This window comes from Chiloscyllium plagiosum, chromosome 20 (genome assembly GCF_004010195.1).
Source record: "Chiloscyllium plagiosum isolate BGI_BamShark_2017 chromosome 20, ASM401019v2, whole genome shotgun sequence".
In the NCBI taxonomy this organism is placed as follows: Eukaryota; Metazoa; Chordata; class Chondrichthyes; order Orectolobiformes; family Hemiscylliidae; genus Chiloscyllium; species Chiloscyllium plagiosum.
Window position 1 is genome coordinate 51425806 of NC_057729.1, and position 20106 is coordinate 51445911.

The window sequence follows — 20106 nt, forward strand, 5'->3', positions numbered from 1 at the left end:
TTTTTCAAGCCACACATCCTAAGTCATGCCTCACCGCATCATAATTTCCCTGACCCCAGCTATAACTCTTGCCCTGTAGTACACACTTATCCCTCTCCATCACGAGAGTAAAAATCACCGAATTATGGTCACTATCCCCAAAGTGCTCACCACCTACCTCTTCTAACACCTGGCCTGGTTCGTTACCCAGAACCAAATCCAGTATGGCCTCACCTCTTGTTGGCCTGTCTACTTCTGACTTTGTTCCTCAGCAGTCACATCTCTGGCTGCGCAAAGCAGAAAATGGACAGCAAAGATTGTAAATCAACTGTATATTTATTAATAGATTAGAACAATATTTCATATAAAATATCCAACATGTTTTTGGTTGTGATAATCTGAAACCCATTGACTCTGCCTCAATCCCTGCAGCTCTCCAGTTTGAGCTTCATTAACTGCTCCAGAAAAGGTGTCTTATCAGAGACATGTCAAATGGTAAACAGCAAGTTTGACTATAAAAAAATTATTTATTTACTGTTGAAGGGCACACTTGAAATGTTTTGTCTTGCACTCATCAGAACCATTTGCAAGAATACCAATTCAAATGGACACCCAACAGTCACGAGGAGGGTGGTAAGTAAAGTTTGGTGGTTAATTGTCAACCACTATTAATGGGTGCATTTGCCATGACAACACATCTATCAGAGTCCACTTGTCACCACTTTCTCATGTAGCAGAAAATGTTGCTTCTCCTTGAAATTGTATTCTTGTGAATTGTCCTGACAAGTGCAAGACTAAAAGTTTTGACAAAATGTCTTTCAGCACCACAGGCTTTATATGACCAAACAATTTGTTTTATTCATAAAAGTTCAAACAGTGCTGATTTACATTGACTATGCCACATAACTTTTGTTTATTTGGGAGGGCTGTTTTGTTTTTACGGGTAGTGGGATGGGAATGAGGCAAACAGAGTGCGATGAGCTTAGTGCAATCTCCAACTTTGTATTATCAGTTGGCTAGAGCTGAGCAAGTGAGGCTTATTGCTGCCACAGAATCAAACTCAAACCTGTTCATGACTTCCTGAAGAAAATATTGCATTTAAAAATACCATTAACAATTTAAAAGGCTGCAGTAAAGAGGGACTTTGGGGGTGGGGAATGTTGACATACAAATATTTTAGCTGAAAATGTGTTGCTGGAAAAGCGCAGCAGGTCAGGCAGCATCCAAGGAGCAGGAGAATCCTGAGGAAGGGCTTATGCCTGAAACGTCGATTCTCCTGCTCCTTGGATGCTGCCTGACCTGCTGTGCTTTTCCAGCAACACATTTTCAGCTCTGATCTCCAGCATCTGCAGTCCTCACTTTCTCCATACAAATATTTTAACATGGCAGGACCAGTTGAGAAGATTATTATATAAAACACACAGAATTCAGGGCTATATCAACAGAACAGAATGCAAAAACAACATTACGGTAAAGCTGCAAAAATCATTAGTCAGGCCTTAGCCAAAGGATTGTGTTCCATTCTAGGCACCCACAGTTTAGGTAAAAGTGAGGACTGCAGATGCTGGAGATCTGAATCTAGTTTAGTTTAGAGTGGTGCTAGAAAAGCACAGCAGGTCAGGCAGCATCCGAAGAGCTGGAAAATCGACATTTTGGGCAAAAACCCTTCATCAGGAAGGTTCATTCTGAAAAATGATCCCACTCTGCTACCTATGCTCAATGATGCTATTAATTAGTTGTACTGAAAGCTCAGGATTACATCTTGCTGCAAATTTTCTTTTGAAAGGTTTGTGGGGTTGGGGAGCAGGAATGAGGCGATAACCTGTTCATAACTTAATGAAGAAAATATTGCATTTAAAAATTCCGTGAACAATTTGAAAGACTGCAGGCTGTTTTATATTGTGGCTAGTTCGGCATTGTCATCCGAATTGTCACGCTGATGAACAGGAACCCAGCGTTGAGGAACAGCAATCAGGAGCAGCTGAAAGTGACCACCTCTCAAGCCAGTTACAAAATAGCTGAGCAATTAACACATCTTCGCATATTTAATCAATGGGATGGTGGTCAAACCTTGAGAGAAATAAAGTGGAATTGTATCATGTGTTTACCAGAAGTCATAAACTGAAGTCTCAGTTGTTTCTTTCATCTAAAAATGACCAACTTGCTTCTTCCATTTTGGTCTTTCCCTCTACCAACGTTGCTCCAACTACACATTGAAATTGGTTTCAATTTAAAAGCACCATATTTTAAAATGTTAAGCACAGGTATCACCAGATAACTCCATAGCTGGAGAACAAATCAAAATAACTAGTACAGGACAGAATTATGCAAACGACCAGCTGAGGGGATTAGGGATTTACTGAAAAATAAATTTAGTCTGCGGATAGGTCATGCAACTGAAAGCAGAGAAACAGAGCTTTGTCAGAGTGACGTTGCTGTGTACTCAGTACATCAACTTGGGATCCTGTCCTGTGTAGATTCAAGAGCTTGAGGTGACCTTACAGAAGTTTGTCAAATCATGAGGGGAATTGATACGGTTGACGGTAGCTGTCTTATCCCCAGGATGGGGGATTTCAGGATTAAGGGGCACGTTTTTAAGGTGAGAAGAAATATATTTTAAAAAAACCGAGGGGCAAATAGTTTTACACACATGGTAGTTTGCCTTTGGAATGAACTTACTGAAGTAGTGGTGGATGTGGGCACAAAAGATACATGGATAAGTTCATGATTAGGAAAGACTTGGAGGGATATGGATCAGCAGGCAGGTGGGACTAGTTTACTTTGGCATTACTTTCAGCATGGACTGGTTGGACCGAAGGGTCTGTTTCTGTGCTCATAGAGAAATGGTCAAGATACAGTAGAACACAATCTGAGAAACAGAGCATCGGCACATACTGAGTCAGCTGTTTCCCCCTGAGAACTTAGGGAAGGAAGGGTGGATAATGGATAAATCACCTGCTTGCAAATGTGCATTCAGCTATAATGCTCACAGCTTCCCATCGCCCCCCAAGTGTGAGGAAACGACATCCTGCGTGAATTGTGGGAAGCCAATTCATGGACTGGGATGCAGGATTTGGTGGGAGGTGGAGGCAGAGGGGATGGAATGCAGTTTAGTTCTCTACCCCAATAATGATTTTATTCTGCTCTGACACACAGTCTGTCGTTCAGATAAGATAGGGTGTATCCAGAACGGCCACACCAGCAGATACTCCACCATCTGCGAACTCTGTACTCTTTGTGCGAAGGAGGTGGCCAGCACTTTCATTCATGATCAGCTTCCGGCACTTCCTGCAGGGCAGAAACACACAGAAAGGGTCAACAAAGGGAAGCAAAGGTAAGGACTACACACACTTACATAACACTCCACTGCACTTTACCTTCCTCATCATCACCCCAATTTCCTCCCTTGCTCTAATGAAAATGTTGACTCTTTTCTGAGCCAGTATCAGGTGCATCTCTCCTTTGACACCTTGCCCTGACTGAGGATTCCTCATGTGGGAATATTGACAGAATTTTACCAGAATAACCAAAACAGCAGAAACCCTAGAGAAGTACAGAAAGAGCAAGGGAATTTTCAAGGAAATCAGGAGAGCAAAAAGACAGTGTGAAAGAATAATAGCTGATCAAAAAGCAAAACAAAAACAGAAAATTGTTGAGAAAACTCAGCAGGCCTTGCAGCGTCCACGGAGAGAAATCAAAGTTGATGTTTTGGATCCAGGAGTAAACAATAGGTGGAGATAGAGCCCAAAAGAGAGAAAAGAACAGTTGGACAGACCCCAAAGGGAGTGGATAACGATCAGGCTAGGAGGGTGAATAGTTGTTAATACAGTGGCTAACAAGGGGTTGTGTGTAATAGTAGACTATGCGGTGTGGTGTTTGGAGAGTTGGGATAAGAACATGGGAGAAGGTGTCTTAAGCTCTAAAATTGTTGAATTCAATATTAGGTCCACAAGGCTATAGAGTTCCCCAGTGGAAAATGAAGTGCTGTTCTTCCAGGTTGTACACCAACACACCACCTTGTTCCCTGGCTAACACCTGTCTCAGGCTTGCTGCAGTGCTCGGGTGAAGCTCAATGCAGAAAAAAGTACATATTATTGCTATAGGTTCTCATCCTGCTCTCTCGCTCTCCCTCAGGAAACACACAAGACATAAAAATTGGCCTTTGAAAACCTTTCAGAGGAAGTGCATAGTCAGAGTAAGGGAGACTTCAGTGGAATGAAACAGATAGAGCGGGTAAGTAACTGGGAATATGGGTTAACGTGGGATTTTAACTGGTAAAGTTTAATAATAGTGTAAAAGTCAGATTAAGAATCAAGCCAACTGCTTATAAGGAAAGTAAAGCATTCAAGTCAAACAGAAAGCTGCCTGATAGGGGTAGGCAGTTATCAAACACCTGACATTCCTTGCCTAAATAAAGGTTTTGATAGCACTTAGCTAAAAACAAGTGACTCATGAGAGAGGCCATTCAAAACACATGGTCAGTGTAAGTCAGATGGTCAATGTGACGGAGACTTTGCTCAAATTTAACATGTGATAAAACAATCAGCATATCATTTATTTAGCTTGACCAGGTTCTATCTAGTCTTACACATTGGTCAATATGGTTCTCAGCTGAATTCTCAGAACTACATGCATTGATCATTGTCTGCCACTAGATGGACACCAGGAGCATAATGAGAGTTTAGCGAGGAGAAGAACCCTGAGGTCAAAGGGCACAGGGTGGGAGAATGAGGCTGGAGGTGCAGTGTGGAGGGTGGGGGAGAAAGTGCATTGGGCAAGATAAACCCAGGAGCAGAAAAACGTCACTTGGCCCCTTGAGGCTGCTCCACCATTACTAAGAGCATGTCTGTTCACATGACTCCACATTCCCATCTAACACTGATCACCTTTCACCCTCTTGCTCAAAAATCCACTTCAACGTTACAAATAACACTACATCCATCAGCCTTTGACAAAAAGAGAATGAAAATAGTGGCACCTCTTTAATAATTACATTAAAGTATCAGTGGTGTCATGGTTATAATAAGGCCAGCTAGGTGGACCTCAGAATAAGGAGTTCCCTGATTGGGGCTATTAACCTAGTCCCAAAAGGGAGCCCTGGCTGACAGACAAACAGGAGTGTCAGACGTTTTGCTCTGTCTCAGAGCTGGTGCTGAGAGCTGGGTCAGTGTAAATAAAGGGCAACTTGGTACTGGGATACCAGCCTTCGTGGAGTTCTCAGGGGGATTTGCTTTATTTCACAGAGTATGATTCCACAAACAAAGCAGTACGAGGAAATGACCGGATAAATTTCCACCATGACACGGAGAACTTCCTGCTCATCTTTGTGTCCCTGACCCATTGGAACAGGGATAGCCGCTGCCTTCTGCCACCCAGCGCTGGGGCACTCCAGTCCCGGGGATAGGAAAAGGCACACCCCATGGACTCAACACGTTCGGTTGAACGTGGGCGTGGGGGGAGTATGAGAAAGGTGATGCTATGATGAAGAGATCATGGCCTTTACTCACCTGATGTACACCCCAAACACTCCCAGCTCAACCACGCAGTCTGACAGTTTTGAAGGTGTTCCTGGATGCAGCAGATAATTCTTCACAGTCTGAGGCTTGATCCTATCCATCAGAATATAAGCGGATCTCTTTGGTCCATCTTTAATGGTTCCAAGGAGCTGCCTGAGCTCTTCCCCAAAAATGTTATTTCCTAAAACGGAAACACAGACACTGAGGATCAAAGATAATACTTCTGACAGGAGGGAAAAGCAGCAAACAAGATCTGCTAACTAATGGACTGCATTCACCAACAAAAACTGACATAGCTGGGAAGACTGAGCAGGTCTGGCAGCATCTGTGGAGAGTAAAGCTGAGTTAATGTTTCAGGTCCAGTGACCCTTCAGAACTGGATTAGAAATGTTTACTTTCTCTCTCCGCAGATGCTGCCAGACCTGCTCAGTCTTCCCAGCTACGTCAGTTTTTGTTTTTTATTGCCTGAATCCAGAGTGGTTTGTGTTTTTTAATATTGAGAGAAACAGAGACACACAGAGGATAGATAGGTGAGAAATGAACATGGAAAAAAAACTCAGCGGTAACTGAAAGCATGAAAACACTGATGAAGGAAACAGTATACCCGAGCTTGCTGCTACATACACCATCCTAACACAGTCACCATGCTCTGTATTCATGTCATAGTATGGTATTGAGCATGGTCCAAACTAAATAGGTTCTGGGCACCCTCCTAGCCCTGATCTTTGGAACACAGATTAAATTTCACTTCTCAAAATACTGCTCAAATACAACCATATTAAACATCCTGCTCAGGCCAGAATAAAAAGTTTGGATTGACAAGAGTGTTTCGTCTAAACAACATTGTCAAGAATAAAACTACCCTTGTTAAATCACTGGCCAAAAAAGGCTCTGTAATAAACCTCCAGCTCCAACACAGCTTCGCTAGACCAATAATCCACAGCCTGAATGTAAACCCTGAGCCAAGCTTCAAATTGGAGCACTAATTCCCAATCCCTCAGTACATACCAACCTGTAAGGGCTTCCTAATCCCCTCTGCATTGGTTTCCTTGTCTTTGCCCCTTGCCTTCTGGCTCTGCAACTTCCATCCTTCCTATGCCCATGGACACCCACTTTCTGCCTCCAATTTCTTCCATTAGGAAATGCCCAATTGGAATTATCATAGGACTATTTGATCCAGACACCCAGGTAATGGTTTGGGGAATCTGGGTTCAAATCCCACACCACAGAAGTGGAATTTGAGTTCAATAACAATCTGGGGTTAAGATTTTATGACCATGAAACCCTTGTCAATTGTCAAAAAGCCAATCTGTCCAATGTCCTTTAGCCCCTACCTAGTCTGGCCTACATGTGATACCATACCAAAAGCAATATGGTTGACTCTCAACTGCCCTCTGGGTAACCGGGGATGAACAATAAGTGTTAGCCGAGGTAGCGGAGATTTTTTTTTAAAAAACTTCCACCATTTTCGAAACACGTTCTCTCTTCAATGCAAACTCTTCAAAATGTTTCAGTCATCACTCCTGCTGCTGTTTTCACAACTGCTCGGCTATCATTTCCATTTCTGAGAAGGGTCTGGGGAACTCCCAGATCTCTGGCTGCTCTATCTCAACTCATCACCCACATCCCATTCTCACTCACTAACCTCCTGCTAATGCCTCCATTTAAAAATTCGCATCCTGCCTTTCAATTCCAGCCATAGCTTTCCCCTGTGCTGCCCCATCTCTGTAATCACCTCTAGCCCCACAACCAAAGTCTCTCTTCTCTTCTGACCATGTCCCTTGCCCTGATTTTCAACATTATAATGTTGGTAGTGTTTTCACCAGCCTAGGCTGGGAACTCTGGAATTCCTTTCCTAATTATTTCCACCAGATCCACCCTAACAAGGCTTGTTGGCCTGGGGTCAATTTGAGAAGTTGATCAGGGGACTTCAGGAAAACAGGAACATTTATCGCGTACGGACGTTTACAGAGAGGAAGCCTGTGACTGGGAAGAATAAAGCTCACTCTGGTGGGTTACAGAACTCCTTCAAATTTTAAACAGATCACAGCACGGCATCACAACTCCCACACTTCAATGTCCATGTGCCTCATTTATCTTGGGTTTTCCCACAGCCATTGTATTATCTTTTATCTAAGATTCCAAATGCGACTTCCAACTATACTGGCCTCCTTGACAGTCTGAATGTATCACTTGTTACTAATTTCTCAATACTGGTAGACAACCCTTTATCAGAAATCCGAAAAGCTCTATAAGTCCAAAGGTTTTTGGGAAGTTTTTCCTCATTAACAAGGTTGGTTGGCTTGCAAACAGTTAACCCAAGTCGACACCCACTCGACAGGTGTCACTCAGATGCAACGTCGGGGGGTGGGGGGTGGAGAGAGTGTGGCCCAGCACTGGCAGGCCTCAATTCTGTTTCAGGGCCCGTTTTACTCAGTGAGTCTATTATTTGGAAAGATTTTTTAAAATTTCACCATCAAACTGCCACTTATTCTGAAATTTGAAAAATTCTGAATTCCGAAAACCAACTGGTCCCGAGCATTTCGGATAAAGGATTGTATACCGGTACCAGCTTTGTTCTATTACTGACTATACGGCTAAAGACTTAACCTTTAACTAATGACTATTTCCCTCATCAAGATTTCTTTTAGCTAATCACTACTTTGGGACATTTTGATCTTAAAAGGTATGAACACATACAAGTTGGTTTAATAAAGCACTCACTGAGTGAGTGTTTGGAAGTGCACAGCAATATAAAGAAAGAAGGGGGTTTACAAGGTGGGAAAGTTTAGGGATAGTTTGAGACTTTAAAGCAAGGTGGGCGATGGCGACAGGGATAGGGCAAACAGGCAGAGTGTCGGCTGGCTTTGGTTTAATGTCTCAGCCGAAGGGTGACTTCTCAGTGCTGAAACAATGTCGCTTTGGATTGTGCACTCCATTCACTGGAATGGGACTTGATCCCACAACCTCCTGACTCCTTCACTGAGCCACAGCTGACATCCAGAACTCCAATGAACTTCACAGGCAGTCCGGACCACGGGTGGAACTCTAGTCAGGTTCTGTTACACCCGGGTTCTTCCCTCACAAGTGACCAGCATGCCCATTTACAAGAGCACAACTTGCTCCTGAATTTAAAATCACCACCTTACCTCCTCCCTCCCGCTGTGGCTTCAGCACAAAACCTTCCGGATCTTCCAATGCTTTCGTTATTATTTCATCACCTTCAGGACCCTGTCACCATAGAGAAAGTCCCAGTTATACAGAATCTGAGCAGTAGGCCATTCAGCCCTTCAAGCCTGGTCTGTCATCCAACTCAGTCCCCTGATCCCATTTCTCCCCATACCCTTTGATCCCTCCAGCTCTAAAAACTGCATCTAACTTTTTCTTGAACACATTCAGTATTCCACAGGCTCACCACTCTCTGGGCGAAGACATTTCTCCTCATCTCTGTTAAATGTTCATCATCCGACATACAACACTATTGGCTTTCAGGTAGCTAATGTTTCTGCCATTTGCTCTTGGGAATATCCCAGTTTTAATCTTCACGCTCACTGCATTCAGGTTTCTATTAGGGTGGCACGGTGGCTCAGTGGTTAGCACTGCTGCCTCACAGCGCCAGGGACCCAGGTTTGACTCCAGCCTCGGGTAACTGTGTGTGGAGTTTGCACATTCTCCCAGTGTCTGCGTGGGATTCCTCCAGAACAGACAGTTACCTGAGGCTGGAATCGAACCTGGAACCCTGGTGCTGTGAGGCAGCAGTGGTAACCACTGAGCCACCATGTCACCCTAATAGTAAGCTGAATGCAGTGAGTGTGAAGATTAAAACTGGTTTTTCTCCGGGTGCTCCGGTTTCCTCCCACAGTCCAAACATGTGCAGATCAGGTGAATTGGCCATGCTAAATTGTCCATAGTGCTAGGTGCATCTTTCAGAGGGAAATGGGCCTGAGTGGGTTACTCTTCGGAGGGTCAGTGTGGGCTGGTTGGGCCTGAAGGGCCTGTTTCCGCACTGTAGGGAATCTAATCTAACCTAAATTGTCCATAGTGTTCAAGGATGTATAGATTAGGTCCATTAGTTAGGTGTAAATGTTGAAATAAGGTAGGGGAATGGGTCAGGGGTGGGATATTCTTCGGAGGGTTGGTGTGGACTAGTTGGGCCAAATGGTCCGTTTCCACACTGGATGGTAACTTACACCAAAAGCAGGTAGAAGGATTCTGGAACTGAGCTTTAGAAATGCCGTTCGAGGGCATGAGGGTCAACTGGAAATTTCAAGATGAAGGTGCATAGATGCTTGTTCAAGATGGTTTTGAGGGATACATTTGCAACAGAGTTAACATATAGATCATCTCTGCTCTAATTCAACAGATGAGGACTGACAGGCTGTAACAACTACTCATTTCCATGGAACAGTTAGCAAATGCTTTAAGTAGCACTTTAAAAAAAATAACATTTTCTATTTCATATTAACATACCCTCCCTTCCAATGCGCTCAAGATATATTTATGTTTCTGTAAACCATTCACAAGATCAGGATCTCTCATTACATCAAATCAAGGGCTTCTACCATTACAATGTTGTCAGTACATGGTTGTCAAGTTTTATTTTCCCATGAGATTAACAGGAAATTCTCAGTGCCACAGTTGAAATAAAGTTCTTATCAAAAAGCAGGCAGAGCTGCTGCACTGAGCGAGTGTCATTAGTCCTGGTTTCAAATTGTATTTGAACAGCAAACGTTCTACTGAGGAAAACCAGCATTTGTTTACAGATATACAGACCAACAGCAGGTGGCAGCATTTACTGTTCATGCAACCATCACAGAGAGCTTCCTAACATCTCTGCTTAGGAGGAATTACTTGGCATTCATTTTTGGTTTACCTCATCGATGCTGTACAGGCCGACAAATGTTGCGCGGATCCGCTGAGCCGATTTCGGACACTCGGTTAAGTATTTCTCTACTACGCCACTGCGTGCTAACTCCTGCTGGACTTTCTTGGTTCCCACGAGGTGGGTGGCAATATCAGGACATTTAATTGCTTTGGAACGTTCAATCAATAACCGAGCTTGCCAGCACTGAAGCAAAACAAAAAGGGAAGAAGAAATTTCCAACGGGTACAGTTATTGCCTTACCATTTATCCAATGTAAACCACGCACCAAACAGTTCACAAACTCCACTCCCTACTCCTCAATTTCTGTCAGTGCTCCTGAAACACGGGTGACACAGGGAAAGATTTTCCAACATCCCCACTCCCCGAATAGCCCAGCTCTAGTTTGGGCACCGTACCTGTGTTGCACCAGAGGACGTACTCTTTGCAAATATGATGTGGATGAGCCAGTGTCGGACAAAGTTAAAAATCACAACACCAGGTTATAGTCAAACAGGTTTATTTAGAAATACAAGCTTTCGGAGCGCTGCTCCCTTGTCAGGTAGCTACTAAAAGCGTGTACTTCCAAATAAACCTGTGGGACTATAATCTGGTATCATGTGAATTTTAACCTTTGCAAATAGTTAGGTCAATATTTCCAATGCAACTTTGCCACCATCAACTGAACTGATGCAGACCCTGGGCACTAGGTGGCCCTGTGGACCACCTTTTCATCAGATCACTGGACCCGAAAATTTTAACTCTTGCTTTCTCTCTCTGCAGACGCATCCAGACCTGCTGAGTTTCTCCAGCAATTTCTGTTTTTGTTTTAGATTTCCAGCATCTTTGTTTCATTTATTATGATATTACCAGACCTGTTGATTGTGGTAGAAGGACAAGGAAACTAAAGAAAGCCTTACCCTCTGATAAAGCCTCATCAGTGGACAGAATAGAATACTTAGTGTGGAAACAGGTCAACAAATCCACACTGACCATCTGAAGAATACCCCACCCAGACCCATCCCTATAACCCTACATTTCCCAAGGATAATGCAACTAACCTACATATCCATGGATACTATGGGCAATTTCGCATGGCTAATCCACCTAAGCTGTGCATCTTTGGACTGTGGGAGGCAACCAGAGGACACGGCAGAAACCCACGCAGACACAGGAAGAACTTATAAACTCCACACAGACACTCGCCTAAGACTGGAACTGAACCAGAGTTTCTGGCCCTGATGTAACAGTGCTAACCACTGAGCCATCACCTTTACCCAACATTGTTGACGTAATACCTTTCGTAACCTTAGAATATCTCTTTACATGCAGTAAAGTGCTTCTGTCATTGTAGTGCTGGAAATGCAGCAGCCAATATTCAAACCTGCACAAATAACCAATTTGGTTAGGACCAGATTAATCTGTTGTGATAATGGCTGTTTTGGCGGGGGGGGGGGGTGAACATTGGGAATTATACTGGGGAAAACTTCCTTGCTCTTTTCTACATTCACCTGCGAAGGCAGATGTGGTTTAATTTCTCATCAAGGGCAGCTCCTCTGACAATCCAGCACTGCATCTGTGTGCCAGCCTAGGCTTTGTCCTCAAGTCTGCAGGTCAGGACCCTGACCCCTCTGACTCTCTCACTCAGTACAGAGCCAGCTTGAAGCATCCGTCAGACGGTGGCTCGGTGGTTAGCACTGCTGCTTCACAGCATCAGGGACCCAGGTTCGATTCCGGCCTTGGGCAACTGTCGGTGTGGAGTTTGCACATTCTCCCTGTGTCTGTGTGGGTTTCCTCCGGGTGCTCTGGTTTCCTCCCACAGTCCAAAGATGTGCAGGTTAGGTGAATTGGCCGTGCTAAATTGCCCATAAGTGTTAGGTGCATTGGTCAAAGGGAAATGGGAAGTGGGATACTCTTCGGAGGGTTGGTGTGGACTTGTTGGACCGAAGGGCCTGTTTCCACACTGTAGGGAAACAAATCAAAATGCACTCTCAGCCCAAGAGATAAAGCAACTGCCCCAATACTTTTAAACAAGTAATTATATAAAATTCACAGAGTTTGTCTGCCAAGATCAAATCCAAAATAATTCCTGAAATTATTTTATTTTATAGTGTAACATAGGGCTCTGTAATTCCACGCGATTGTTTAAGGCAGTGAAATAGCAAACAACATAGAAACTCAAATAAGCGAAAGAACTGCAGATGCTGGAAATCGGAAACAAAAACAGCAATTGCTGGAAAATCTCAATGGGTCTGGCAGCATCAACATCTGTAGAGAGAAAGCAGAGTCAAATGTTTCAGGTCAAGTAACATTTCTCAGAACAGAAACTCCACCCAGTTATGGTCTGAGGGGATTTGAAGTAGATTCAGTGGTAACTTATAAAAGAATGAGGAAAAACCAAAAAGAGGGGAAAACTTCAGGGTAAAAGCAAAGTTAATAGGGCAAATTGGATAGCTCTTTCAAAGTAGCAGCAGAGGTTTGATGGACCAAATTTATCACATGAGAATCATAAATCTGAGACACCTTCCTTTACTCAGTCTTACAAACGTTTTAAATTAACCTCTTCACAGATGTTATTATACTAGTCCAGAATAGATGGGGCTTGAACCCAGACCTCTTGGTCTACAGATACTCAGGTCTTACAGCTCCTTCAATACAGCAGTCCCACTCTGTTTCCCTCTTCAAATCTGCCCAACCCATTAAGCTTAATCACCTGCTTAACCAAATTGTTCTCTTAACAAAATAGGGCCGCTTCTGTACTCACTGTCATTGGATACCATTCCAACTCAAAAGCGATGTCAGGGAACAAATGCCTCCAAAAAAGGTTTATAGGATCATAAGGGACATGGATAGTATATATAGACACTGTCTTTTCCCTGGGGTGGGGGAGTCCTGAACTAGAGGGCATAGGTTTAGGGTGAGGGGGTAGAAATTTTAATGGGACCTAAGTGGCAACTTTTTCCACACAGAGGGTGGTGCATGTATGGAATGAGCTGCCAGAAGAAGTGGTGGAGGCTGGTACAATTACAACATTTGAAAGGCAACTTGATGAGTATATGAATAGGAAGGGTTTGGAGGGATATGGGCCAAGTGCTGGGAAATGGGACTAGATTAATTTAGGATACCTGGTCAGCATGGACAAGTTGGACTGAAGGGTCTGTTTCTGTACTGCACATCTTTATGACTCTATAAAAAGTCAGCATTCTCTTAACAGCCTTTTGCACTTGTGCTGAAAATCACCCAATGTGCCTTGATTAATGTGATATTTGACAGAAGTCAAAAAGGACTGGCTCTGCATCACTCATCCCTCGCTGTCTGTCATGCTCAGTGTGTTTATCCAGGGACAAATCAGGCCACCTAAACCAGAAGTGTCCTGCATCTGAACTCTGGTCTACGCGGCATCCGATCACCAGAACAAAGGCATTGCCACTGGGCTGGCCCTTGAGCAAACATCAACAGAAAGCAAAAAATGAATTACACACTCACATTTTCATTTTGGTAATCTTCTGGACTATATCCAGTGCGAAAGTAAGCGACTGCAATTTCATATCCATCTCTAAACATGAGCACAACAGGACAATTAATATTGCTTCGTAACTGGCTACAATTACAGCTTTCGCGTCAGGCATTAGCACCTTTCAGAAATGCTTTGAGCAAGGCAATGGAACTAGTCTAGTCTGGTCAGCATGGACTAGTTGGACTGAAGGGTCTGTTTCCATGCTGTTAACTCTTTGATTCTATGATACTATTTGTACCAAATAGAAGTACAATTGCAACATAACTTTTAAAAATTAAGAGTCAATTAAATTTATTTTGGCAAGAACTTTCTCTCTGACTCGTAGAGTAGTTCACTTGAGGTGGCTAGGCTAAATCCTCAATAGCACAGACAGGAATTAAACTCACACAAAAAGTTTCTTCTCATCATCCAGGGACCCCCTCTCGTGTATGTCCACCGTCTGTCTTCTTATGACACGAATGTTTCTGTACGGACAAAGATAAAATGAACAACAGAATTAGTCACAAGGCTGAGAACGTTGGTAATCTGAAATAAAAACAGGACATGCTGGAGAAACTCAGCAGGTCTGGCAGCATCAGTGGAAAGAGGAACAGAGTTAACATGGAGTCCTGTATTCAGAAAAAAAGTCGATCTGTTGTTTCGAAGAGGAGTCTTTGTTGGTCTTGAAATGTAAACTGTCTCTCCCCCCACCGGTACTGCCTGACCTGCTCAGCACATTTTATTTTTTTTTAAAAAAGGAGCAATTTTCCTGCACTTGAAAATGGGAGAAAATATCAGACGCACAGTTCTAAAAACTTCAAAGACCAAAAGAAAACTGCTGAAGGTTGTAAAAGCTTTTCACCCTGCAGTTTAATTTCAGTCTGAAATACAAATTGCTCCAGAAAAATAAAGTGTCTCAACAAAAGAAGTGGAAAAACAGGCTGGACAAAGTACTTAAGATCGCTTAACATTGTATGTCGCAGCAGCAAAATTTTCTGTCAGCTCAAAAAGACTTTCTGCTGGCTCAGTGCCAGGTACATAGTCAATACAACCGCGTGACACTACCTACATGATTGCAAAGCCATCTATATGTTTTCCTCTGTGCCGAATGACTGATGCTTGCTGGCTGTCCCCCAGTTCCCAGCAGGCAGTTAAGAGTCAACCACATCTCTGTGGGTCTGGAGTCACTATGCCCCCTGGGGCATAGTGGGTAACGACGGCAGGTATCCTTCCTCAAAAGGGCATTAACGTGACAGTGGCTCACTGGGACCCAGGGAGTTAATGAGCAAAGAGATCAGTCAGAGACTGATACAGTTGGGAAAAGGAGTAGGTCAAATAGTCAGGCAGGAACAAAGCAGAGAATAAGGTTTACATTAGATTATGTTACAGTGTGGAAACAGGCCCTTCGGCCCAACAAGTCCACACCGACCCGTCGAAGCGCAACCCACCCATACCCCTACATTTACCCCTTACCTAACACTACGGGCAATTTAGCATGGCCAATTCACCTGACCTGCACATCTTTGGACTGTGGGAGGAAACCGGAGCACCAGGAGGAAACCCACGCAGACACGGGGAGAACGTGCAAACTCCACACAGTCAGTCGCCTGAGGCGGGAACTGAACCCGGGTCTCCAGCGCTGTGAGGCAGCAGTGCTAACCACTGTGCCACCCACGAAGGTATGGCTGATAAATTAAACTACAATTTATTTCAAAGCAAGAGGACTAACAGCTAAGGCAGATGAACTCAGGGTATGGTTGGGAACATGGGACTGGGATATCATAGTAAATACAGAGACGTGTCTCAGGAATGGACAAGACTGGCAACTTAATGTTCTGGGATATAGATGTTACAGGAAGGATAGAAAGGGGAGCAAGAGGGGAGGGAGTGTGGCGTTTTTGACAAGGTATAACATTATGGCTGTACTGAGGGAGGATATTCCTGGGAATACATCAGAGGATGTATTTGGGTGGAACTGAGAAATAAGAAAGGGATGATCACCTTATTGGGATTGTACTATAGATCACCAAATAGTCAGCAGGAAATTGAGAAAACAATTTGTAAGACAGTCTCAGTTATCTGCAAGAATAATAGGGTGGTTATGGGAGGGAATTTAAACTTCCCAAACTCAGATTGGGACGGCCATAGTGTTAAGGGTTTAGATGGAGAGGAATTTGTTAAGTGTGTACAAGAAAGTTTTCTGATTCAGTAAGTGGATGTACCTACTCGGGAAGGTGCAAAATTGTCCTACTCTTGGGAAATAAGGTAGGGCAGGTGACTGAGGTGTCAGTGGGGGAGCACTTTGGGGCTACCGACCATAATTCTGTTAGTTTTACAACAGTGATGGAAAAAGATAGACTGGATTTAAAAGTTGAAATTCTAAATTGGAGAAAGGCCAATTTTGACAGTATTAGACAAAAACTTTCAAATGTTGATTGGATGCGGATATGCACAGGTAAAAGGTCGGCTGGAAAATGAGAAGCCTTCAGAAATGAGATAACGAGAGTCTAGAGACAGTATATTCCTGTTAGGATGAGGGGCAAGGCTGGTAGGTGTAGGGAATGCTAGATGGCTAGAGAAATAGAGGTCAGTATAGTCAGAGATCAAGTGGTTCCCTATAAGAGTTTAAAGACAGTAGGAGTATACTTAATAGGGAAATCAGGAGGATGAAAAGGCAACATGAGATAGCTTTGGCAAACAGTGTCAGGGAGAATCCAAAGGGTCTTTACAAATACATTAAGGACAAAAAAGGGTAACTATGGAGAGAAGAGAGCCCCTCAAAGATCAGCAAGGCAGCCTTTGTATGGAACCACAGGAGATGGGGAAGATACTAAATGAGTATTTTGCATCAGTGTTTACTGCAAAGGACAGGGAAGATAGAGAACATTGGAGATAAACAGCGACATCTTGAGAAATGCCCGTATTACAAAAAAGGAGGTGCTGAATGTCTTAAAAAGGTGGATAAATCCCCAGGACCCAATCAGGTGTCTCCTAGAACTCGGTGGGAAGTGATTGCTGAGAAATTTATATCACCGGTACCCACAGGTGAGGTGCCAGAAGACTGGAGGTTGGCTAATGTGGTGCCACTGTTAAGAAGGGCGGTAAGGACAAGCCAGAGAACTATAGACCAGTGAGTCTGATATCGGTAGTGGGCAAGTTGTTGGAGGGAATCCTGTCCCCCAGGATTCAATGTATTGGTAAAGGCAAGGGCTGATTAGGGATAGTCAACATGGCTTTATGCTTTGGAAATCATGTCTCTTGAACTTAATTGAGTTTTTTGAAGTAACAAGGAGGATTGATGAGGGCAGAGCAGCAAATGTGATCTATATGAACTTCAGTAAGGGATTCAACAAGGTTCCTCATGGTAGACTGGTTAGCAAGATTAGATCTCATTGAATACAGGGAGAACTAGCCATTTGGATACAGAACTGGCTCAAAGGTAGAAGACAGAGGGTGGTGGTGGAGGGTTGTTTTTCAGACTGGAGGCCTGTGACCAGTGGAGTGCCACAAGGATTGGTGCTGGGTCCACTGCTCTTTGTCATTTATATAAACACAGTGGAAGTGAACAAAGGAGAAGTTTGCAGATGACACCAAAATTAGAGGCGTAGTGGACAGTATAGAAGGTTATCTCAGAGTACAACGGGATCTTGATCAGATGGGCCAATGGCTGAGCAGTGGCAGATAGTTTAAATGTGAGGGGCTACATTTTGGAAATGGAAAGGTCAGGGTAGGACTTATACATTTAATAGTAAAGGTCCTATGGAGTGCTGCTGAACAAAGAGACCTTGGAGTGTAAGTTCATAGCCCCATGAAAGTGGAGTCACAGGTAGATGGGACAGTGAAGGCGGCATTTTGTATGCTTTTCTTTATTGGTCAGAGCATTGAATATAGGAGGTGGGAGGTTATGTTGTGGTTGTGCAGGACATTGGTTAGGCCACTATTAGAATACTGCATGCAGTTCTGATATCCCTACTAATAGAAAGGATGTTGTGAAACTTGAAATGGGTCAGAACAGATTTACAAGGATGTTGCCAGGGTTGGGGGGGTTTGAGCTATAGGGAGAGGCCGAATAGGCTGGGGCTGTTTTCCTGGCACTTTAGAGGGGTGACATTATAGGTTTATAAAATCATGAGGGGCATAAGGTAATTAGCCAAAGTTTTTTCTCCAGTGTGTGCAAGTCCAAAATTAGAGGGTATAGATTTAAGGTGAGTGGGGGAAAGCTTAAAAGGGATCTATGGGGCAACGTTTTTCACGGAGAGGGTGGTGTGTGTATGGAATGAGCTGCCAGAGAAAGTGGTGAAGGCTGTTACAATTACAGCATTTAAAAGGCATCTGGATGGGTATATGAATAGAAAATGTTTAGAGGGATATGGGCCAAATGCTGGCAAAGGGACTAGATTAACTTAGGATTTCTGGACAGCATTAATGAGTTGGACTGAAGTGTCTTATTTCCATGCTGTACATCTCTATGACTCTAAGTGACAACAGTGATTATGTCCCTACGAAGTTCACAATGAAACTTTTGTCTGACATTCTATTGAATTAAACCCAAAGGTCACCAACCTACCCCAGTGGACACATACTTATTCCACAGCTCCATTTCCAAGCAGCGTTGGTCAAAGATGTTCCTGGAGACCTTTTCCACTAGAAAGAGAACCACTGCCCTAGAAAAGGAGAGAAGTACAGTTAGGGCTGGGTTTACACATCGTGCAATCATCAGGTACCTTTGAATTGCTGACGAACAGAAGTCTTCGTCTGAAATTGTAGTCTAAAGAAGCCAAATGTACTGATTGGGTCAGAATGTTAGGATGAAGGATTACTGGACCCAAAACATTAACTCTGATTTAGGGTGTAGGTTTTCTCACTGAGCTGTGGGTTTAATATCCAGACGTTTCATCAGTGGCGACCTCCAAGTGAAGCAAAGCGGTTGTCTCCTGCTTTCTATTTATATCTTTCTCCTGGATGGGGCTCCTGGGGTTTGTGATGTCATTTCCTGTTCATTTCTGAAGGGTTGATAGATGGCATCTAGATCTGTGTTTGTTTATGGCGTTGTGGTTGGAGTGCCAGGCCTCTAGGAATTCTCTGGCATGTCTTTGCTTAGCCTGTCCCAGGATAGATGTGTTGTCCCAGTCGAAATGGTGGTTTTTTTCATCTGTGTGTAGGGCTACGAGGGAGAGAGGGTCGTGTCTTTTTGTGGCTAGCTGGTGTTGTATCCTGGTGGCTAACTTTCTTCCTGATGCCGTCTATCAACCCCTCAGAAAATGAACAGGAAATGACATCACCACAAACCTCAGGAACCCCATCCAGGAGAAAGATATAAATAGAAAGCAGGAGACAACAGCTTCGCTTCACTTGGAGGTCGCCACTGATGATGTTACCTAGCCAGGTAATGAAACGTCTGGATATCAAACCTACGGCTTAGCGAGCAAACCTACACCCTAAACCTCAACCTGAGCTACAAACCTTCACAAACCTTGCAATAACTCTGATTTCTCTCCACAGATACTGCCAGACCTACTGAGCTTTTCCAACAATTTTTATTTCTAATATTATTTATTTTACATAGTTATTATATTATTTTATATATTTGCTTTTTTGTCCTCATTCATTTGCACAGCTGGTTACAGACAGCATGTTATATCAAGCCTTAAGCAGCGTGCTCCAGCCAGCCATGGTGTCATGCCTGAGGTTTAAGGGTGTGCAGATCCTTTTCTAGTCCCACTCCGCTGCTGATATAAAAGGTAACATTTAACCAGAATGGTTGTACTGCATTAAATTACCTGGCACCTATGGGACCAGGAGTATACCCCAATTGATCAAATATTCTGGATAATCAAGAGGTCGATGCAATCAATATAAAAACAAACACTAAGTGATAGAAATGTAATGCAAAGGGTATACACATCACCGTTAAAGTTTATTTACAGCATAAGTCACTTAATTAACTGTTAATATTTCATGTGAATATACTTGAACATGTATATTCACCCTGAAGTAAATAAATTAAAAATTATAATAATTGGACAGAATAGAATAATATATTTTGTGGCATTTGAGAGTTATATAATTTTTGCCGGTTTATCAAGAGTGCCAGTTATAACAAAGTTTACTTTACACTGGCTTCAGACTTTAACTGGTTCAGTATTGATAATAATTCTGCCAGGTTTCTTTTATCTGCAAGTAGTTTATTACGAAACCTATAAAAATTCAAACATGCAAAGATTATTGACAAAGTAAAGCTTAGATGGTACAAA

General features: G+C 43.2%; 1 protein-coding gene across 1 annotated transcript in view; it reads right to left on the reverse strand.

Moving 5' to 3' along the window:
• Positions 1-1439: 1439 nt before the first annotated feature.
• The window catches only part of gss (glutathione synthetase), a 57697-nt gene continuing 39030 nt past the window's right edge, over positions 1440-20106 (reverse strand). Inside the window, exons 7-13 of the mRNA XM_043710808.1 lie at positions 18436-18516; positions 14260-14337; positions 13843-13912; positions 10369-10563; positions 8645-8726; positions 5487-5676; positions 1440-3267 (exon numbers count right to left, since the gene is read on the reverse strand). Of these exons, the coding sequence (XP_043566743.1) occupies positions 3144-3267; positions 5487-5676; positions 8645-8726; positions 10369-10563; positions 13843-13912; positions 14260-14337; positions 18436-18516 (820 nt within the window). The 3' untranslated portion in view covers positions 1440-3143. The remainder of the gene's footprint in view (positions 3268-5486; positions 5677-8644; positions 8727-10368; positions 10564-13842; positions 13913-14259; positions 14338-18435; positions 18517-20106) is intronic.